This window comes from Muntiacus reevesi, chromosome 13, assembly GCF_963930625.1.
Source record: "Muntiacus reevesi chromosome 13, mMunRee1.1, whole genome shotgun sequence".
NCBI classification, from domain to species: domain Eukaryota; kingdom Metazoa; phylum Chordata; class Mammalia; order Artiodactyla; family Cervidae; genus Muntiacus; species Muntiacus reevesi.
This window is the reverse complement of record NC_089261.1, coordinates 21,538,813-21,560,783: the sequence shown is the minus strand read 5'-3', so window position 1 is coordinate 21,560,783 and position 21,971 is coordinate 21,538,813. Positions and strand designations below refer to the sequence as shown.

The window sequence follows — 21,971 nt, the reverse complement described above, 5'->3', positions numbered from 1 at the left end:
CATCTCACCACCCTGCAATTGTAGATCGATTATTATCATTGGCGTGTTACAAACATTGGTGCTATGAAGACACTGAACTTGACAATAATAAGTCAAATTAGAAGAGAACAATATAACGAAGGAGAGACCAAATGAAGGCCAGACAAGTAAAAGAAGTGACAGCTAAGCATGAAGCTTTTTCTTGGACTTCCCTGGTAGCTCAGTGGTAAAGAATCCACCTGCCAATGCAGGAGACACGGGTTCAATTCCTGGTCCAGGATCCCCCCTGACATGCAGCAATTAGATCTATCTGCCACAACTACTGGGCCTATGCTCTAGAGCCTGGGAGCCACAACTACTGAAGCCTGCATGCCCTAGGGCGAGTGCTCCACAAGAAAAGAAGCCACTGCAATGAGAATCCCAACACCACAACTAGAGAGCAGCCCCCACTTGCTGTAGCTAGAGAAAAAGCCTGTACAGCAATGAAGCCGAGCACAGCCAAAACTAAAGTTTAAAAAAAAGAAAAGAAAGACTTAAACAAATAAAACTATATAAAAAAAGGAAAGCTTTTTCTTGACTGACCTGTGCTCCCTGGCACTTCCATCCCAGCATTCGTTCAATACTCGTGAACCAAATAAAAACCCAGAGAACTTAGTGCACGTGGCCCCTACCTCCCGAAGCTCAGAAGAACCTCTCTTCAGCTCACCAGCCATCACCAATACCGATTTCAGGGCTCTGAGTCCAAAATCATAATGATGTTGCTTGGAGAGCTGCTCCCGTGCCAGCTTATACAGGACAGTCATCTTTTTGGCCAGAGTCTTTTGTGATAAAAGATATTGAAAAAATACATGAAGGAAATGCCCTGAAAACACTGGAACATCATGACAGAAAGAAAAGTGACATAAAGATGTTTGGATGAAGCTGCTCTACAAACAGATACAAGCAAGATGCTCTTGCCTGTAACAAATACCAGGATGGGACCTTCATTTTTCACAGTGACAAACTAGGACATAGTTGAAAAGTACACCAGCCTTAGCAAAGTTGGATGACAGTCCTTGAGTGCCAAGGAAAATCTTAACCACCTTGAAGAACAGAATTCATTCAATGTTTTAAATCATGGCGATTACACTCAGAAACTGGCTTCCTTTGAACTAAATGTGTTATTAAAGTTTTCTTGTAACCATTTTTGAGGATGAGTCATTCACCTGGTCTACATCAAGGATTCAAAACCTGCTTGTCCCTAGGGATGGCATGGGGAGTTTCCACATGAAAACCGAGAACCAGAGATCTCTCCTCTCTGGCTCAAAACCTAGACAAGAGGGTTGTCAATAAGAGACTTCACCAAAAATTGCAGAGAAGCAACCTAACAATCCTTTATTTTAAAAAATATTTGCTATTTTGCACCTCTTCCAAAACCTTCTGTGGAAATGTATGTGTACAATCTTTTTATATACATTTTAAGGCATGATAAAGGCATTAACCCTATATATTTTTGTTTTTGTTAAGAAAAGTTTTTTTTTTTTGCTCTTAAGCTTACTTTATTTTTTGAACTTTTAATTTTTATACTGGAGTATAGCCAACTAACAACGTTGTGATAGTTTCAGGTGGAAGGCAAAGGGACTCAGATATACATACACATGTCTCCATTCCCCCCCAAACTCCCCTCCCATCCAGGCTGCCACTTCACATGGAGCAGAGTTCCATATGCTATACAGTGGGTCTTTGTTGGTTATCCATTTTAAATATAGCAATATATTTTTAAAGCCACATAGGGCATGAGGCTTAGTGAAAAAAGCCCATCTCAAAGGGTTACACGCTGTATAATTTCATGCATAGAACATTCTAGAAGTGATGCGATTGTAGTGATAGAGAATGACGGGCAGTCATTAAGGGGCGACATAGGGAGTTTCTCTGTGATAATGGGACAGTTCTGTGTCCAGATTGTGACTCCAGTTGTTCTGTGCATAGGATTAAATGTCACAGAACTAGACACACACACTAGAGAGAGAGAGAAGGTGAAACCTGGTGAAATCCAAATAAAGCTGATATGTGAGTTAATAGCACTGTGTCCACGTAAGTTTCCCAGATGTGAGGGTATCACTGCAGGAAGCTGGATGAGGGGTCCCTGAACTCTCTGGACTCCTGCTCCCACCTCTTGTGAGTCAAATGGTTCCCAAAATGAAAGTTGTCATTTTAAAAAGGGAGGGAGAGGACTTCCTCAGTGGTTCAGTGGCTGACTCCACACTCCCAACGCAGGGGGCCCGGGTTCGATCCCTGACCAGGGAACTGGAATCCCATATGCCACAACTAAAACCCAGTGCAGCCTAATAAATAAAATGAATATAAAAAATTAATTGTTCCCAAAGAATCCATCATTCATTGTTTAATCAATAAATAAAAAGGGGGGGAGAGAGACCAAGCAAAACCATTTGAAGAGTCACACAGAACGAAAATGGCCCAGGCCCCAGTCTGAGCGCAGACTCAGGGGGGGTTCAGGGCCACAGGGCACTGGGGGGGGCCTCACCTTGGCCCAGAGGAAGCCCTCGGAGAACAGCATGATCTCGCAGATCTGCTGCAGGTCCGGCACGATCACCACCACCGGCCGGAAGAGCGCCTTCACCGACTCGGGCAGCTCCGTGCGGCCCGCGTAGCCAGGGTTCATGGTGATGAAGATGCCCATTCTGGAATCCAGGGAGATCTCCTGCCCTTCAAACTAGCGGACAAGAGCAAAGGAAGGAAGGGTTATGCTGCCGGCCAGCCTGCCAGGGGAAAGGAGGCCTGGGGAGCCACGTGGCTACTCGTTTTCGTGGATAAAAAGCAGACATCACCATCTGTGTCTTGCCCCTTCCCAGTGATAAATGCAGAGTCCTCATGCTTATGACCTCAGTGTTCTTGGGGCAAGCCTCAGTCAACCCCCACACTCTGATCTGAATCCAGCTCTGTTGACTTGACAAGTAGTTGATGTTGGGAAAGTGTGCAGCCTGGGGTTGATTTGAGGCGCTGCATGACCTTCAGTTGGTCACTTACTCCCTCTGAGTCTCCATCTCCTTCTCTGCAAGGTTGTAGTGATTAAATGGGACAACATAGTCTAGAACACCCAGCCCATCACTTCGCACAATGTGGATTTTCATTCATGTTTTCACTTCTCTTCCCATTCCCACCTTTATCCCCATCTGGCTGCCTGGGTGTCACCCAGACCTTTCCCACCAGAATCCCACCTCAGCAACCTTTGAGAAACCAGACTTGGAACTTCCCTGGTGGTCCAGTGGCTAAGACTTTGAGCTCCCAATGGAGGGAGCCCGGGGTTCGATCCCTGGTCAGGGAACTAGATCCAGCAAGCTACAACTAAGAGTTCACATGCCACAACTAAAGATCCTGCGTGCCACAACTAAGAACCTGGCATGGCCAAATAAATAAATAAATGTGTGTGTGTGTGTGTGTGTGTGTGTGTGTGTGTGTGTGTGTATATATATATTTTTTTTTTTCTTTTTTTTTAAGAAACCAGTCTTTGTCCTCCAGGTGCTCCAAGGACTGACAAAGTACAGAAATCTCTATATTTTGAGTCTCTTTAGCCTCAGTGAATTTCAACTGTTTCAACTTTCCTCTCTATTAAGATTTTACTGTTTTGTTTCTTCTAATGGCCCATCAGACAGACAGAAAACAGAATTCTTATTTTTATGAGGCCCAGGCTGCCTCTGACAGGATGCTCCCCAAAGGATGGAGGCCTCAGTCTTATCTTCCAAGTCTGTACTGAGACCACCGCCATCCATGCTTCAATGTCTCATGTGAGTCCCAGAGCAATCCCTGGAGATGACGACAGGCCTGCTCTTAAAAACACAGCTTCTAGAAACCCAAATGCATTGCAGGTTCAATGTGTCTCCCATGGCAGTAGTGAGCTCAGACCTAAAATGTTTCAGAACTAATGAATAGGAATTCATCTACAGCTTTCACTAGAATCCTCAAATATTTAACACGACCCACTTTACATAATCCTCTGACCACAGCAACACTGAGGTCCAGGGAAAAAGCAGTTGGGGTGGTCGCAGAGGGGCCTGCAACAAGTTCTCACAGCCCAAGTTGAATTTGGTTCCTGGATCTCCCAATGAGGTTCTGTGGGGCCTTGAAGGATGTATAGGTGAAGGAGATAAAAGGACAATTTCAGGCAGATAGGGATGCATTTGGTGTCCCAGGGTCTGATATGTCTGTAGAGCAAATGTCATAAAGTGACAAGGCTGCAGGGGCACCCAGGAGCAAGGACAGAGGCCAGAGGAATGGTAGAGCCAGTTGGGACCACAGAGGGCCTCAGGGTAGGGAAACGGTTCAGCCATTCTAGTCCCTGTTGTTAGGAGAATGCACCCTGGGCCACCTAAATTACATAAGATCACATTTCTCCAAACTCTGATCCATTTTCATCTGATGTAACTTAAAGCAGATGTCACAAACTTGAGGCAACAAATGTATTGTTAGACAGGGAGAGATTAGTATAATCTCAAAAAAAAATTAAAATTGCCTTTTCACTTTAATAACAACCCTAAAAATCTTGGTCATGGAACTTCTCTGGGGGTCCAGTGGTTAAGACTCTATGCTTCCAATGCAGAGGGTGTGGGTTCAATCCCTGGTCGGGGAACTAAGATCTCACATGCTTCAGTGTGGCCAAAAATTAAATGTCCACAGAAATGGTTCTTATTGATCCAAGATGACATTAAAAAAAACTTGGTCATTATAATGTCCTAATTTTACTGGGTCTGAAGGCAAAATTTCTTGTTCATTGCAATAATTTATACTGAAGACATTCTGATTCAGTGGAATGTTGATTTCTCTTAAGTCACTTTTTCTCAAATTTGGGAAGTCATTAAGAACATCTTTTGACCTTGAAAGGGGACCTTACACTTCATTTATTTGAGAATATGGCCCTACCTGTCTCTATCAGTCATATGTCTGTAATTTTTTTATTTTTATTTTTTGGCCACCCCATGAAGCATGCAAGATCCTAGTTCCCCAACCAAAGATTGGACCAGTGCCCCGTGCATTGGGAGCTCTGAGTTTTAATGACTGGACCATCAGGGAGCCCCCATGTTTGAAGTTCTTAGATTATTACAGTACTTAATTATCAAAGATGCTGATCAATTAGGGAAACCCAATTATCTCCACATGAAAGCAGAAGTCGGGCAAATCTACATCTAGGGGGCGCCTGGTCTACATAGATGACTATCCACCGTCACACGTTCCCATCCTGGGGAGGATCTGGGCCAGCTTCACACTTATCCTCACCTGGAACGTAGTTAACTGATGGATCAGAGCATTTCTTATCGTCTGAATCTGGGATGAGATGACTGACAGCACGGAGGCATCGATGCGATTAAACTCGTCGAAGCAGCCCCAAGCCCCACACTGAGCAAGGCCCGAGAAGATCTTCCCGACGGCCTAGGATGAAAGGAATGTCAGGACAAGGGTAATTTTCATCTTTAAAATCGCAAGCAATCCATGTATGGATACAATTTTCTAAATTAAAAGAAAACGATGACTATCAGATTGGCAGAGATGAGTTCGGTCAGCCACTCTACTAAAGGATCTTCCTGGCAAGATTTCCAAGGCCTTCTTGTAGGCCAGCTCCCAATCGCAGAATTTCATGAATTAAGGATTTTTTTAATTTTTAAAAATTTTTATTTGAGTAGGGTTGATTTATAATGTGTTAGCTTTTGTTGTACAGCAAAGTGAGTCAGTTACACACACACACACACACACACACACACACACACATATACATCTCCACTGTTTTTTAGATCATTTCTCTTATAGGCCATTACAAAGGGCTAAGTAGAGCTCCCTGTGCTATACACCAGGCCCTTATTACTGATCTATTTTGTATACAGTAGTATGTAATCTATGTGTCAATTCTGATCTCCAATCTATCCCTCCCCCTCCATAATCCCCGGTAACCATAACTTTGTTTTCTACATCTGTGATTCTAATATTTCTGTTTTGTAAAGAAGTTCAAAGATTTCAAAAATTAAGGATTTTAATGTAAAAAAAAAAACTCAGATTTCTGGCTTCTCTTGAGATGCTGAAAAATCCAGCAATACTGGGTCCTCTCTTCTTGGCAACAATTAACCTAACTTGAACACCAGCACCTCCTTCAGATGGAGCTTTGCTTTCCAGTTGGCCACAGTCACCACCACTCTCTACCGTCTGTCTGCTGTTTACTCTTTTACATTATCCACCTGACTCCAGTGGGTATTTAGTCTGAGATGCTTGCTCTACATGCTGCTAACAAAGAAATACATCCAAGTTCCCAGACTGTGATGGTGAGAGGTTTCCCACTACATTCCTCCAGCTGTCGCTATGTCATTTCTTGGAAGCATACGAGATAAAATGCCTTCCCCCATGTCCTCCTTTGAGCTCTTGGCCTAGGAAGATGGCACCAGAAGTGATGCTAGGGTATCAATAGCTGTACCATCCTGAAAGCATCCCATCTGATCTGACCTTGGAAGTTAAGCAGGGTTAGGCTTGGTTAGTATTTGGATGGAAGAAGTGACACCGGGTCCTTACTTTGTAATCCATGCCTTCGCCGCAGTTGGTCACCACACAGAGCAAGCCCAGGGCTTTGGCCAGGTCCTTCGTGGTCTCGGTTTTCCCCGTACCTGCTGGGCCAGCAGGAGCCCCACCCAGATACATGGACAGTGCCTGTCAGAAGTCAAATGCAAAACATGTGCTGTCTGCCATGAAAGGAAAGAGGTGTCAATGACCAGTTTGTGACAATCTATGTGGAATATATAAATGGTAATGGACCAGCTCACACTCACCTTTTCTGACAGTGACCACTGACCTCCACTGACCTCCACTGACCACTCCACCCCCACCCCCTGTTATACAGGGACCAGTAAACCAATGACTCCACAACATGCTGGACACTGTACCCACCCTGAGGACAACGCCTAGCAGTTCCCAGAGCTGAGGCTCATGGGAACATGGACATATGTGCAGGGAAGGATTCATTTTGCCCAAAGAAAGGTTTGGCCCTTCATCTTTAGATCCTAGGAGCTGACCTCTAAGGCCCCTGAATGTTCTGCCTCAGAAGAGAGTCCTTGTTTATCTGGGGACCTCGGGCCATGCCGGACAGTCTAACAATGTGATTTATGGTGAAAGCCCTGGATCACGTGGTATCAGCAGGTCAACTTCGAGAGGGTCTGGAGACTAAGGTCAGTCATTGAGAGGGGTCAGTCTTGTATGTATGACAAGCCCCTAGTTAAAACCCAAGGCTCAGTGGGCTTCCCTGGGCAGCAGAACTTCACACATACTTGCTGGAGGAAATGATGCTCTCTGGACCGCTGAATTGAATAGGAAACTGAAGCTTAGATCTGGTCTCTCCTAGACCCTGTCCCATTGTTAGACCTAGGTCTCCCTTCTCCCATCGCTGATTTTTATCTGTATCCATTTGCTATAAAAACCATGTTGTTGTTGTTGCTGCTGCTGTTAAGCCAAGTCATGTCCAACTATTTGTCACCCCCATAGCCCACCAGGCTCCTCTATCCATGGGATTTTCCAGGCAAGAATACTTGAGTGGGTTGCCATTTCCTTCTCCAGGAGATCTTCTTGGCCCAGGGATTGAACCCACGTCTCCCACATTGCAGGCAGATTGTTGTTTTTGTTTTTTTTTTTTACCACTGAGCCACCTGGGGAGCCCTATAAAAACCATAACCATGACCACAATGGCTTCACTGAATTCGGTAATTCCTCTTAGCAAACTATTGAAACTGAGGGTGGTTTTAGGGGCCACCAGAACTTGAAACAGCCCAATCCCAAAAGGTAGCTAGTATGTCATATTCCAAATGGAACCTCCTTTACAGATTTTTAAAGAATGACATCCTCTACTATCAGCGTTAGTTTCCCAGGGCTGCCTTAGCAAAGTACCCCAAATTGTCTGACTTAAAACAACAGAAATGTGTTCTCTTACAGTTCTGGAGGCTAAACGTCTGAAATGAAGGTGTGAGCGGGGCCACACTGCCTCCAAAGACCCTAAGGGAGGCTCATTCCTGGCTTCTTCCAGCTCCTCGTGGCTCCAGCCGTTCCCTGGCGTGTGGCGGCGTCTCTCCAGTCTCTGCCTCTGTCTTCACATCTCTTCCCTGTGTCTCTGCGTTCTCTCCTCTTCTTACACGGACACCAGGCATTGGTACTAGGGCTCTAATCCCAATCCTTAACTAATTCAATCTGCCAAGACCCTATTTCTAAATAGGGTCACATCTGAGGTTCTGAGCGGACATGAATTTGGAGTGGGGAGGACACTGCTCAAACCAGTGCCTGCGTGCTCAATCCTGACTGACTCTGCGACCCCATGGGCTGTAGCCCACCAGGCTCCTCTGTCCACGGGATTCCCCAGGCAAGAACACTGGAGCAGGCTGCCATTTCCCCCTCCAGAGGATCTTCCCAACCAAGAGATCGAACCCACATCTCCTATCCTGGCAAGCAGGTTCTTTTTTACTGAGCCACTTGGGAAGTCCATTCAACACAGTACACCATCACAGTTACTATCGTCACACCTAGAGAAAACACACATGGCTCCAGGTGAATGATCCCCACAAGAGCCCGGCCACCAGTCACCTGAGTGAGCGTCAGGTAGATCCGGTCCGTCAGGGGCGTGATAACCAGCCGCCCGTTCAGACCCATGTACTCGTAGCCGTAGCCGAAGGTCCCCGTGCACTGGCGGATGTTCAGCTCATCTGGTTCCCGGTCCCAGTAAAAACGCAGCTGACTTTCCCATTCAAACTCCCGGGCCTCCAGAATGCTGGAAGGTGAGCAACGGGGGATAAGTGAAGAGGGAGAGAGCTGAGATGGAAGAGAAGGTGGACGGTGGGGGCAGGATGGAGAGAGGCTGAGAGAGGCCAGAGGATGACACAGGAGAGGCTTCAAGACACCAGTGCCCTGGGAGGTCCCCACCTGCTCCGGATAAAAGAGTCGACTATGTCCCGGGCATGCACGTCTATGATGAGCACGGTGTTGTATTTCTTTCTGTCGTTCTTGCTTAAGTTCAAGGTGATCCGGGTGACCAGCTCGTCGATCTGCCGGTGCATCTTCTGGCCGAAGTTCTTCATGGCCTGCTTCTCCCCCTGCTTCACTTTGCGGAAGACATCTTCCACCTCCCAGGTCCACCACACCTGGCTGGCGGCCAGCACCACCATCCCTTGGTACATGAGCATCCAGTCGACCCTAAAGGAAAAGCATGCCTTTCTGAGATTTTCCCAGGCTTGGAACTAAAAATGGTCTTGTTAAGAATCAATTTCTTCTGGGACTTTCCTTGCAGTCCAGTGGTTAGGACTCCACACTTCCACGGAAGCGGGCATGGGTTCAATCCCTGGTCAGGGAACTAGGATCCCATAAGCATGGCCGAAAACAAAACAAAAGAATATTTGTTTCACACAGATGGCCAACAGGCACATGAAAAGATGTTCAACATCAATAATTACTAGAGAATTGCAAATTAAAACTACAATGAGTTATCACCTCACACCAGTCAGAACGGCCAGCATTACAAAGTCTACAAATAACAAATGCTGGAAAGAGTGTGGAGAAAAGGGAACGCTCCTACACTGTTGGTGGAGTGTAAGTAGGTGCAGCTGCCATAGAGAATAGTATGGCGTTTTCTCAGAAAACTAAAAACAGAATTACCCTATGACCCAACAATTCCACTCCTGGGCATATATCCAGAGAAAATGATAATTCAAAAAGATACATGAACCCTAATGATCATCACAGCACAATTTACAATAACCAAGACATGGAAACAATCTAATACAATGGAATATTACTCAACCATAAAAAAAGAAGGAAATATTGCCATTTGCAGCAACATGGATAGACCTAGAGATTATCACACGGAGTGAAGTAAGACAGAAATATAGAGTCACAGACACAGAAAGCAAAGGGGGAAGGGACTTAGGTAGGGGAGAATAAATCAGGAGTGTAGGATTAACAGATTCAAACGACTACACACAAATAAGCCACAAAGACTAACTGTACTGGGGATTATATTCAATATCATGCAACAACCTATAAAGAAAAATAATCAGAAATACACATATTTATGTATATATTAACATAACAGAATCACTTTGTTGTACACCTGAAACTAACACAATATTGTAAATCAACTACACTTCAATTTTTTAAAAAAATTTTCTTTGATCTGGAATAGGGAAGACAAAGTAAGAGAGGCCAATAAACAAAGGAGATAAACCTCTTCTGGTTAGATCATAAAGCACCAGGCCAATGGAGACATGCACGTGAACAGTTACTGGGGCATGGCTGTGTAAAAGAAGCCACATCACTTGAAAGATGTGTTTTTACAGATGTTTAAAAGTTACTTAGTATGATAGGCATATTATAAGAAATTTTAACTTTTTAAAAATTCCAACAAAAAAGATTGATTATCTCTGACCACACCTCCCACGCTTCCTTGCCATAATTTCCTGAGTGTCACTGGGCACTCTTTTCTATTCTCATACAAACCTGTATAGAGACACATAAATGGAGAGAAGGGGGTGTGAGGGCTGTTTCTTCAAAACCGGCATCAGGCAACACAAGCTACACTGCACCTTGCTTCTCTCATTACTAGCTCCAACGGGCTTGCGTCCCAGTTAAACATGCAGAGTATTTACACCGTGGGAATTGACATACGCTCTAAATCAAAGCTTTTCTTCTCAGAGAGCTAGTTTACCAACACACCACTGAATGTACCTATATACACCCAATTACATAAAGAGCTAAACCCATTTTTTACATGGCACAGAATCAAGAAAAAGCAGGATCCTAGTCAGACAAATACTATGTTCTGTCTTAACAATTCATTTAAATAGACATTTTCAGTTTGCAAAATCAAAACGGCAGCATGCAAAACCAAGAGGACAGTGTTCCCATAATAATAAAGACTTTGTGTCGTCATCAAGGCCCTGCCAAATGTACCACAACTCTGCTGGGAAGCTATCCAAAGATGCTCTGTGTGCTTTGGGTTCAGCCACATAGTAAAGCCAGCCCTCTTAGTGACTAGAGCTAGGCATGGTTCAGCTCGGTGCCTGGAAGCTCTGAGGCCACAAAATCAAAGAATGATTGAAATTCATCAACTCTTCTCGAAATGACTTTGCCATTAACCCACACATAGAGCCAAGCTTAGTGAGCACCTGGTTTCTGAGGAGTCACTGCCGCTGCTAAGTCGCTCAGTCGTGTCCGACTCTGAGCGACCCCATAGACGGCAGCCCGCCAGGCTCCTCTGTCCCTGGGATTCTCCAGGCAAGAACACTGGAGTGGGTTGCCATTTCCTTCTCCAATGCATGCACTAGGTTCTCACATTTGAGCTCAGAATCGCCTGGGATCTTGTGAAAACCCAGTTCCTGGGGCCCCACCCTGAGAGTTTGTGATGCAGCAGGTTTGGGGTGGGGACCAGGAAACTGCATTTTGACCAGGCTCCCAGGGGCCCTGATGCTCCCAGTTCATGGACCACAATTTGAGAAGTGCTGTACACAGTAATCCTTAAAGAACACAGGTATACAATCAGCTAATTTAGCTATGGCAGGGAAAGGAAACCATTTGAAATGTCAGTCAACCTATGCCACACCCTGAAAATTGATCCCTTATTACTATTAATATAAAAAAGTAACACACAATCACATTTACAATCCTACCTGGATTTGTCTTCACAGTATCTAAAAATAGCCTCTTTGGTAATTAGCCTGTTAGTTCTTCGCATTTCATTCAAAACTGCTGTCATCCAGTCCTCCACACGCCCCTCAGCCCTGATGATCTTCCGGAACTCCATGACTTCTCCTTCTGCTGATATCATGGCAGATACCAGTTTTTCTCCACTGTCCCCGTCATGAAATCTCAGCAGTGCTATGTTGTCATACATCTGCAATACAGTGGGAGAGTCCACCCTGTAATACCTTCACTGGGTTCTGGAATCAAAGAACAGCCTGCAGTGCCTCATCACACATGAGGGCTGCCAGGATGCCAGCAACAGCATCAGAGACCACACACCAAATAGGTATCTCTTTACCCAGTGACAAACGTTCATTGGGTACTTCCTTTTATCTGCACTGTGAAAAGGTCTGAGGTGGGTTGAAAAAAAATTTTAAAAAGAGAAGATAGGTTCTCTCCCCACACTTGAGATTCTAGGGTGTACATCGGGATGGAGAGGTATCTGGACACATGGGCCAGCTGAACACAGGATGAGCGGAACAGCATGGTGATTAAACACTCTAGGACTGAGGAATTAGAGACCTCCCAGGAATGAGGGATGAAGACTCCCACTATCCAATCAGGTGTGTTTGACCAAGTTGCTTCTCCTCTCTCAGCCTGAAATAAACATAATTACAGCACCTACAGATCCTTTAAGTCAAAGGATCGAATTAAATAACGTGCATGAAATGTCAGCTCCTTATATGCTTGGCATCTGTTGGCTATCCTCATTGTTACTAATCAGAGTAATATTCAGGAAAATGAACCTTTTAGGGCTCACTAGATAAGACAAGGCACTCTGCAAATCAGACAGGAGGACAAAAAGGCAGCAAGCTTTAAAAAATAAAACCAGAGGCTTACAAAAGGAGCTACCAATAGCCAAAGTACTTCTAACAACACATTTTTCTACAACAGTAAAATATGTCTTTATGAAAGCAGAAACAGAATATAAGCCTTCTCCCTTGGAGAAAGGAAAACATGCAAACTATAACTCATACTTTGAGAAGGCAATCAGCATTAATTAAAGAAAATACAGTTTATTAATCTTGCTTCCCAGGTGACACTAGTGGTAAAGAACGCACCTGCCAAAGCAAGAGACACTAAGAGACTCCAGTTCGATCCCTGGGTGGGGAATAATCCCAGTGGGAGAGCACGGCAACTTCAAGTACTCTTTCCTGGAGAATCCCCACGGACAGAGGAGCCTGGTGGCCACAGGCCATGGGGCTGCAAAGTCAGACACGGCGGAAGCAACTTATCACACAGGCAGGTATGCAGTGTATTAAGCAATTGATCCTCAGTACTTTCTTTATTTGAAATAAAGTAATTGCTCTACAATGCTCTCCATCATGGATGATTTTGCCCCCAGGGACACTCAGCGCTGTCGGGAGACGTTTTCAGTTTTCACAGCTGGAGAGGGATGCTTCTGGCATCTACTGGGTAGAGGCCAGAAATGCTTCTAAACAACCTACAATGCACAAGACAGACCCCATACCCCTGTATGTGTAAACACATACACACACACAGAGAAAAAAACTGTCTGGCCCAAAACGAATCTAAAAAACAGTGGATGGACTTCCCTGGTGGCACAGTGGATAAGAATCCAGAAAGATTCCACATGCCACGGGGCAACTAAGGATGCGTGCAACAACTACTGAGCCCACGCTCTAGAGCTTTCAAGCTGCAACCACCGAGCCTGCGAGCCACAGCTTCTGAAGCTCATGTGCCGAGAGCCTGTGCTCCACAAGAGGAGCCACTGCAATGAGAAGCCTGCACACCATGACAGAGAGTAGCCCCTGCTTGCTGCAACTAGAGAAAGCCTGCAAGCAGCGACGAAGACCCTGCATAACCAAAAACTAATTAATCAATTAAAAGGAGTCATTAAATGTATATCATAACTGGCTCTCTGTGGTACACCTGAAATGAACACAACATTGTGAATCAGCTACATCCCAGTAAAAAAATAAATATCTCAACCACGATGACAATAGTGTCAAGGCTGAGAAACCTCTAGGCTGATACTAAACATAGAGCTTTGATGAGCTGACCAAAGATTATTCCTGGCGCTGCTCTGACTCTCCGTCATAAGAGACGGTTTTGTCTGTTGTGTTTCCTGCCCTTCAGTATCACTCACGGATACACGTACGTTTATGTAAAAGTATGAAAACACAGCCTGGAAGGAATTACATCCAAGCCAGGATAATGGTTGCCTTTTGAAAGTGGAAGAAGAATTGTGAGTGGGGATGAAACAAAGAGTATGTCAACTTTATCTCCATAATTTTATCTTCCAAAAAAAAAGACAAAACAAATATGACTAACCAGTAACAAGGGTGTCAATTCTGGGTGGTAGATAAGGTTCTTTAGCCAACATCATCAGGCAGGCACTGTTCAAAGTACTTTACGAACATTAACTCATTTAATCTTTATCTTTATAAATGTGTAGAACTGGAGTTATCTGAATTTACAGGTAAGAAAACTGATGACCAGAGAGGTTAAGTCACTTGCCAGAGGCCACACAGCAAATCGGTGTAGAGCCAGGATTTGAACCCAGACAATCTGGCTGGATGTGCTGAACCACTATCCTGTCTGGTCTCTCTGGTTATTATATTCATCCCTGTATATTTTTGCATTGTTTCGGTTTCTCAAAAAATGTTGTTTGGGGGACTGTGGAAAAAGAACAACAAATAGCAGCTCAGTGCTGGTGTGATTTCAGAGTACAGTGGATTTCATCAGATTTATGTTCCAAATAAAAACCCCAGCAGTGTTCCACAGCCTTGGACTTCTGAGTTGAACCAAGCTGTGCCATGGACTCAGATGAGCTGCAATTACAGAGCTTATGGGGACACTCCCATGGGAGCCCCCGGGAGCTGACCTTGATCATGTGCTCCTGGACACAGAGCGGGTCGCTGTTGCCCAGGATACTGAGCAGCTCATCATCGGAAATGAAGAAGAACCTGGGAAAGGCGTTCCTCTTGGAATCTAAGTAGTCGTTCAGGCTCTTCTGGCACTTCTCCAGGCCCTCACTGATGTTCTGCAGGTCACTGAGGCGGTTGGGGGCCTCACAGCATCTCTTGATCACAGGGTCTTTCAAAGTCTCGCCCATGATCTGGATAAAGTCAAGAGGACAACTGTCAAGATGGATGGATCTAGAGAGTGTCATACTGAGTGAAGTAAGTCAGACAGAGAAGGGGAAATATCATATGACATCCCTTATATGTGGAATCTAGACAGAAATGATACAGATGTATTATGCCTGCATGCAAAGTCACCTCAGTCATGTCTGAACTCTGCAACCCCATGGACTGTAGCCCACCAGGCTCCTCTTTCCTTGGGGATTCTCCAGGCAAGAATACCTGAGTGGGTTGCCATTTCCTTCTCCAGGGGAATCTTCTCGATCCAGGGATCAAACTCAGGTCTCTTCTGTTTCCTGCATTGACAGGTGGGTTCTTTACCACCTGGGAAGCCCCAAACGGGAGCTGGCTGCTCGTAACTGGAGAATACAACAGCATCGCTGAGCAGCAAAGACCTGGGCTTTGAGGTCAGCCGGGCTGGGTGGCAAGCCTCACCCCACTGGCTACTGGCAGCGGTGCCCACTGTACCACCCTTTCTGGAAAGGACTTTAAGATGACCACAGTCTTTCAGGGGTGATTTACTCATAAACAATAATAAGATATTAATCCTAAAAATGGAAAAAAACTTCAGACAAATTATTTTTGAATGCAAAGAGTTTCACTTCAAACAAGATGCCCAGTTACTAGACAATAAATCAACTAAACTAATGTCAGTCCACTCACTGAGACATTATATAAAGTCATTGAAATGTTTTATCAGATGACTTCATAATATGAACTATGTTTCTCACAATATGAAGAGAAAATTATAAGATGAAATTATACAAAATATTGGGCTTCTGAGGTGGCTCAGTGGTAAAGACTCCACCTACCAGTGGAAAAGCCAGAGGAGACATGGGTTCGATCCCTGGTTTGGAAAGATCCCCTGGAGGAGGAAATGGCAACCCATTCTAGGTGTTCTTGCCAGGATAATCCCAAGGACAGAGGAGCCTGACGGGCTACAGTCCACAGGGTCACAAAGAGTTAGATACAACTAAGAGACTGAGCATGCACACACACACACATATAAAATATCATTACAATTGTGTTCTTAAACCCATATACATAGAAAAATATTACATATTAAAGACAATGAAACTATGGAAGACACATCTTTTCCTTCTCTTCTACATTTCCCCAAGGTTTTTAAATAACTATTATTTTTATAATAAAAGGTAAAAATAAAAAAGTTGTAGTGCCTTATGCTGGTGGCTTAAGATCAAACAGAAATTTTTACTGAAGACATTAAATTCACATACAATGACAGAAAAAATTCAGAAGCTACAAATAGACCAAATACTACATGTAAATACACAAGTAAAAGTATCTCCGATTACTGTCCATCTTTCAAGACTGAAATAGAAGCCAGTCACTTGCCCTTTTAAATACTCTGTCGATGTTATCAAACTTCTTTGCTTCATCTGGAAGTTGTGATCTGATATCTCCACCAATAAAGATGCTTTCCAGATACATCCATTTTCTCTGAACCAACATCCAAATCTGTAAATGCACAACATTATCATCAACACAGGTTCCCAGGTGCCTCAAGGTGTGTATGGCAAAATCCCACCCTAACACGGGACAGATTTAAAACAATTCAGGTCAAAAGAATTTCCATGCAAGAGGGCAGAGTAAGTGCATATGGTGGTTTAGTTGCCAAGTTGTATGTATGCAGCAAAAAAGACCCAGCACAACCACAAATAAATAAATTATGTTTAAAAAAGAAAGCAAATGAACGAAGCCCATGCCTGACCACACTCTTAGCTAGTGAACCAGGCCTGGGTTCATCCCACCCCAAGCTTTAGGGTGTAGCTATATTAACACAAGGTGCCTGCCTGTGGTCTCAGGACAAAAACAAGGCTGTCACACAAAACTGGTGAAATGAGCCTAGGTTGCTCACAGAGGTCTGGACACAAAGCAGAAAAGCCCCAAACCAACTAACATAAGACCTTGTTGGGTGCTTCCCAACATCATGGACTAGGCTGGGAAAACTGCAAAAACACACATCAACATGAAATGAGCACAGGCCCCCCCCCCAAAAAAATGCATGCAAGGTGGACTTAAAAAAATCAAAATCACACAGAGAAAAACCCAGTACCCCGTGAAAGAGAGTCTCCCCTAAAAAGAGGAAAATTCTAGTTTGAGAAAATAAAAAGTAGAAGGAAATCAGAAAAGAGTTTTAAATATATTTAAATTCTTCAGTGTGATGTAGGAGATGAAAGCATTCTTGACAGGACAGTATTAAACAAGAACAAGGGCACATGAAAAGACACCAATGAGGAGTCCTGTTAGTTAAAAATGCATTCATTGAAATAAAAACTCAGATTCACTCCTCCAATTATGCATCTCTCCCCTCAAAAAAATCAAAGAGGATCATTAGTTTCTGAGCACAAAATTGCCTCATACAAAGTTTCTTTCTATGAATCAGCTCCTTTCCATCTCTTGTGCGTCTTTTTTCTTACCTCAATGACTTCCCCTATGAGAGAAAGCGTTTTTTCCCATTTGTGAACTGTCTGCAGGAAAGGCCCCACAAATCTGCTTCCTGAGATGCTTTGCAGGTTGAAAGTGTTGTCATCCAGGCACTGGATGATATCGTCAACAGACCCCAAGACGTAGCCTCGCTCCTGGGTGCCTTTGTAATACTTGACCACATTAAATTTCATATTTTCCCATGTGTCCAGGATTTCCTTCACAGCCTAGGCAGGAATATAAAAAGTATGGTTCGGGCACATGGGCTGAAAAAAAACAACCCCAACCCAACAGCAGCTTCCTGAGTTTGCCATGGATTAGCTCCTCAACCCAGAGTTCTGGGTCAGTGCTCCAAATAAGCTGGCAATTCTAGGTGTCAGTTACCCAGTACTTGCTCTGTGCCAGGTAAGCACAGGCTATATACACCATCTCCTCTAGTCCTCAAAGCACCCCAGCGAGGGTGGGATAATTATTATCCACACTTTAGCAGAGGTGGGAACTGGGGCAAGAGAAGGGTCGGCTTGCCACGTTCACTCAACTGAGCGCCAGAGCCAGGGTCTAAATTCTGTAACTGGCCTCCAATCTGCACGCTCATGAGATCCTGCCTCTGTGTTTACCATTTAGCAAGAAGATAAAATTACAAAAAATATGCCTATTTTTCATGGCATGTTCAAAAACCACCTGTCGATAATTATGTGTATGTGTATTTATACACAGATGTGTGTATATATATGTGCATGTGGGTGTATGTATCTGTGTACGTTATGTATATATGTGAGTGCGTATATGTACATGCATGTGTGTGCATGTATGAGTGATACATCAGTGTTTATGTATACCTATGTGTGTGCATATGTGAGAGCATGTATGTATATGGGCATAGTATTCATGTACATGTGGGTGTGTCTATGTGTATTTTTACATCTCTGTAGTGTGTGTGTGTGTGTGGATATATGTTTATGTGTGTACATATGTGTATAGGCATTTTTTGGCCATGCTATGCAGCATTCGGGATCTTAGTTCCCCAACCAGGGATGAAACACATGCCCCCTGCAGTGGAAGCTCAGAGCCCTAACCACTGGACCATGAGGGAATTCCCTGCATAGGCATTTCAAAGCATTAAAGAATGTACAGTAAAATGTTAATAATTTATCTTCAGGTGGTGGAATTTATGAGTGATTTATTTATTTTCTCAGTTTTCTACCTTGAACACATTATTTCTTTAGTAAATAAGCTGATAGTGAAACTGTAAGAACAATTAAAATATTTAACTGAAGCAGAAATTCTATTTCTAGAACAAATAATACTTTCTTATTCAAACATAATAGGTACCAGAACAAACAGGTTTTCTGTTTGAATAAAAAAATTTCTTTTTTTTTTTCTAGGCTGTTTTATATCTAAAAATAGTCCTACCTTCTCAATGGCTATCTCTTTAATGGCCGATGTCACAATCTCATTGAGAACATCCGTGTGTTTGTGAAGTTCCATAGCAAACATGTTTTCCAAGGTGAATGTTTCAGTCATTTCAAAAATCACGCCTGTTTTCTCCATAAGCTCTTTCCAATGCCTGAAGGTGCATCCACATCAAAAATCTTTATGTCTACTGAGTTTAGTGATGGGTTTAATTACTCCCTCTTCAACCAAGGGCTTCCCAGATGGCTCAGACAGTAAAGAATCTGCCTGCAATGCAGAAGTCCCGGATTTGATCCCAGGGTCAGCAAGATTCCTGGGAGAAGGACATGGAAACCCACTCCAGGATTCTTGCCTGGAAAATTCCATGGACAGGGGAGCCTGGTGAACTACAGTCCATGTGAAAGTCGCTCAGTCATGAGAGCGATGGGGAGCGACTGTAAATACAGATGAAGCTTTGCTCGCTCGCCCGCTGCTCACCTACTGAAGTGCAGCCTGATTTCTATCTGGACGGGGACCAGTACTGGTCCATGGCCCAGGGCTTGGGAGACCCCTAATCTAGAAGATACTTTCTTAGATGCCTCATCTTAACTACCACCTATGAAAACACACTTTTCATTTATTGGTAACTGTTTCTGCATGGTCTCTAGACGGGTGATCCTGGCCTCTGAGGATCACTCAGCCTATTTGATACCCTGGTGTAATTTATGAGCATGCATGTGTTTGATAAATATTCAGCAGTTACTAACTCTGTTCAGGCAGTGGGCTGGCAACTGGGGGTTCAGAGTGGCTCAAAGGTAAGACCCCTGCCCTTGGGAACACTGCTACCAACTTGGGGAGACAAGCAGTGATCGATACAACAAATCTACAAATTAAATAACCACCAAATGTTTCGAGCATTATGAAAAAAACAGAGCACAATAAAGGCAAGTGGCTACTTCAAACAGAAGGAGCAAGACAGACACAGCACCAAGCAGAGCTGCTCTTAACCCAACCTGGCCTCCTCTGAAGGTTCACATTTGCCCACGTTTATGGTCCAATGTATATGGCATGAATGTAATAAGGAGGTTAAACATGGCACTGGACTGGCAGAACGCCAGGTACCCAGCATATAAACAGTAAACATAGAATCACCGGGTTTTGTCATACAAAGAGATGGTCAGGAAGGAGAATCCAGTTTTTCTGTCTCTCGTCCCAGGTCTAGCATGGGAATTGATATAGAAAAATTCCTGTGGTTGATAATTTGATGGGAACTTTACAAGGAAGCAATATTATATAGAGAGATATTACTTGTATATTTCTAGCCCTGCATTGCTGCTGGAATCTTGTTCTTTGTCATCAGATCTGAGCAAAGACATATCTCGAAGTAAAAGCTCCTCCACCAACCTGTCTCTTAGAGCCTCGTGCTTCAAGTCTAGAAGTAAAGGAATTGAGTCTTTGAATGCCTTCATTTTCGATTCCAAGTGGTAGGCCACTGATAAATTTCGGACCTGACGGGGCAGCTTTCTGAGGGACCTGAGAAAACTTTCAATTCCTTCCTGGAGAAACTGAACATTCAGGTTGATCCAGAGTGTCTGAGACCATTCTTCCTTCGCAACCTGGAAATGAATAAGAAATAGTCACATCAACAAGACCGGTCTGGAAACTCGAAAGTGGTTAGAAGGGAGAGCACATTCTTAACCTTTGGGCATGCTCGCTTCTCTCCAAATATTAACATCCATTTCCCCACAACAGGAGGCTTGCCTGGTGGCTCAGTGGTAAAGAATCCACCTGCCAATGCAGGAAACACAGGTTTGATCCCTGGGTGGGGAAGCTCCCCTGGAGAAGGAAATGGCAACCGTCTCCAGTATTCTTGCCTGGAGAATCCCATGGACAGAGGAACCTGATGGGCTACAGTCCATGGGGTTGCAAAGAGTCAGACATGACTGAGCAGCTAAACAACAACGCTGATCCCACAACAACCTCAAATTCACAAAGGAAAGATTAATTCTAAGGCGCTCAAACACAAACAAAAGCATTCCAACTTTTTTAATCCTTCACAAAAGGCTTAAAAATAAGGCTTACACAAAATTTAAAAAGGCTTACACAAAATTAAAAAAGGCTTACACAAAAATAAGGCTGTATCTGAGAATGTGTGGGATCCGAAAATATGCCTTTCTTTCTTTCAAGGAAAACAGAAAAGCAGGATGTCAGAAACCAGTGTTTTTAACTCAGGGAATCATGGGGGTCTTTAAATATGCACTTCATTCAAGCACTGTCCTTTTCTGACAAAAGAAAGTAAGGTTACAAAATACCAGCAACTTAGATACTCCTGCTTAGCTATCATAGAGAAAAGACTTTGTGTTGTAGCTCCTTGAGATTGAATGTAAAAAGTACTGTCTTACATAAAATTCACCATCTTGGGTAGTCGGCATTTGCAGCCTGTGACATCCAGGCTTGACAGAGTTGCTTGTATCATGAAATATATTTGACGGGAAATTATGTTAATTCATGTAATATGTGTACGCTGATTTCTTTTTCTAATTTTTATTGGCGTATAGTTACCTTATGATGTATATGTCGTGTTATATTTGTGTGTGAGTTGTGTTGTTTAGTTGTACTAGTTTCCACTGTACAGTAAAGTGAATCAGCTACATGTATACATATATCCCCTCTTTTATGGATTTCTTTCCCATTTAGGTCACCGCAGAGCACTGAGTAGGTTCCCTGTGCTACCCTGTATGTTCCCATTAGTTTTCTGATTTATACACAGTATCACCAGTGTATATATGTCAATCCCAGTCTCCCAATTCATCCCACCCTCCTCCTCTTCCTCTTGGGTCCAAGTGTTCGTTCTCTGGAGACACTAGAGAAAGCCTGTGCGCAGCAACAAAGACTCAGGGCAGCCAAAAAATAAATAAATGAGAAAAATGGAGGGGACGTGAGGTCAGAAAAATTATAACATTTTTCTGACCTCACGTCCCCTCCACCCACCAGTCCTCATTTCTCTGCTTCTCTTTGTAACAAGACTCACTGGAAACATCGTTTATACTTGGCGTTCCTAATGCCTTTCTCCCCATTCTCTCTGTTTTTCTGGAGCTTTATGGAGAGTTTGCGGATGTACGATAAAGCTGCACGTATTTCACGTGTACAACTGACATGTGTGCGCACCTGTGACACCATCAGCTCCATCTAGACAATGAACGTATCCAACACCATCCCCCTCAGTGGTCTCCTCCTGCCGCTCTGTAATCACCCCCTCCCACCCCTCTCCTTCTACCCCACCCCTAGGTAACCACTGAC

The 21,971-nt window shown here is 43.9% G+C and overlaps 1 protein-coding gene across 2 annotated transcripts in view; it reads right to left on the bottom strand.

Annotated features, from left to right (window-relative positions):
• The window catches only part of DNAH10 (dynein axonemal heavy chain 10), a 154,839-nt gene that overhangs the window by 82,239 nt on the left and 50,629 nt on the right, over positions 1-21,971 (bottom strand). For both annotated transcript variants that reach the window (XM_065904874.1, XM_065904876.1), the window contains 12 exons: positions 20,076-20,287; positions 18,693-18,846; positions 17,273-17,506; positions 16,188-16,310; positions 14,573-14,806; positions 11,652-11,875; positions 8,914-9,183; positions 8,578-8,761; positions 6,529-6,663; positions 5,251-5,403; positions 2,504-2,692; positions 651-797 (listed from right to left, as the gene is read on the bottom strand). In XM_065904874.1, the coding sequence (XP_065760946.1) occupies positions 651-797; positions 2,504-2,692; positions 5,251-5,403; positions 6,529-6,663; positions 8,578-8,761; positions 8,914-9,183; positions 11,652-11,875; positions 14,573-14,806; positions 16,188-16,310; positions 17,273-17,506; positions 18,693-18,846; positions 20,076-20,287 (2,259 nt within the window). The remainder of the gene's footprint in view (positions 1-650; positions 798-2,503; positions 2,693-5,250; positions 5,404-6,528; positions 6,664-8,577; positions 8,762-8,913; positions 9,184-11,651; positions 11,876-14,572; positions 14,807-16,187; positions 16,311-17,272; positions 17,507-18,692; positions 18,847-20,075; positions 20,288-21,971) is intronic.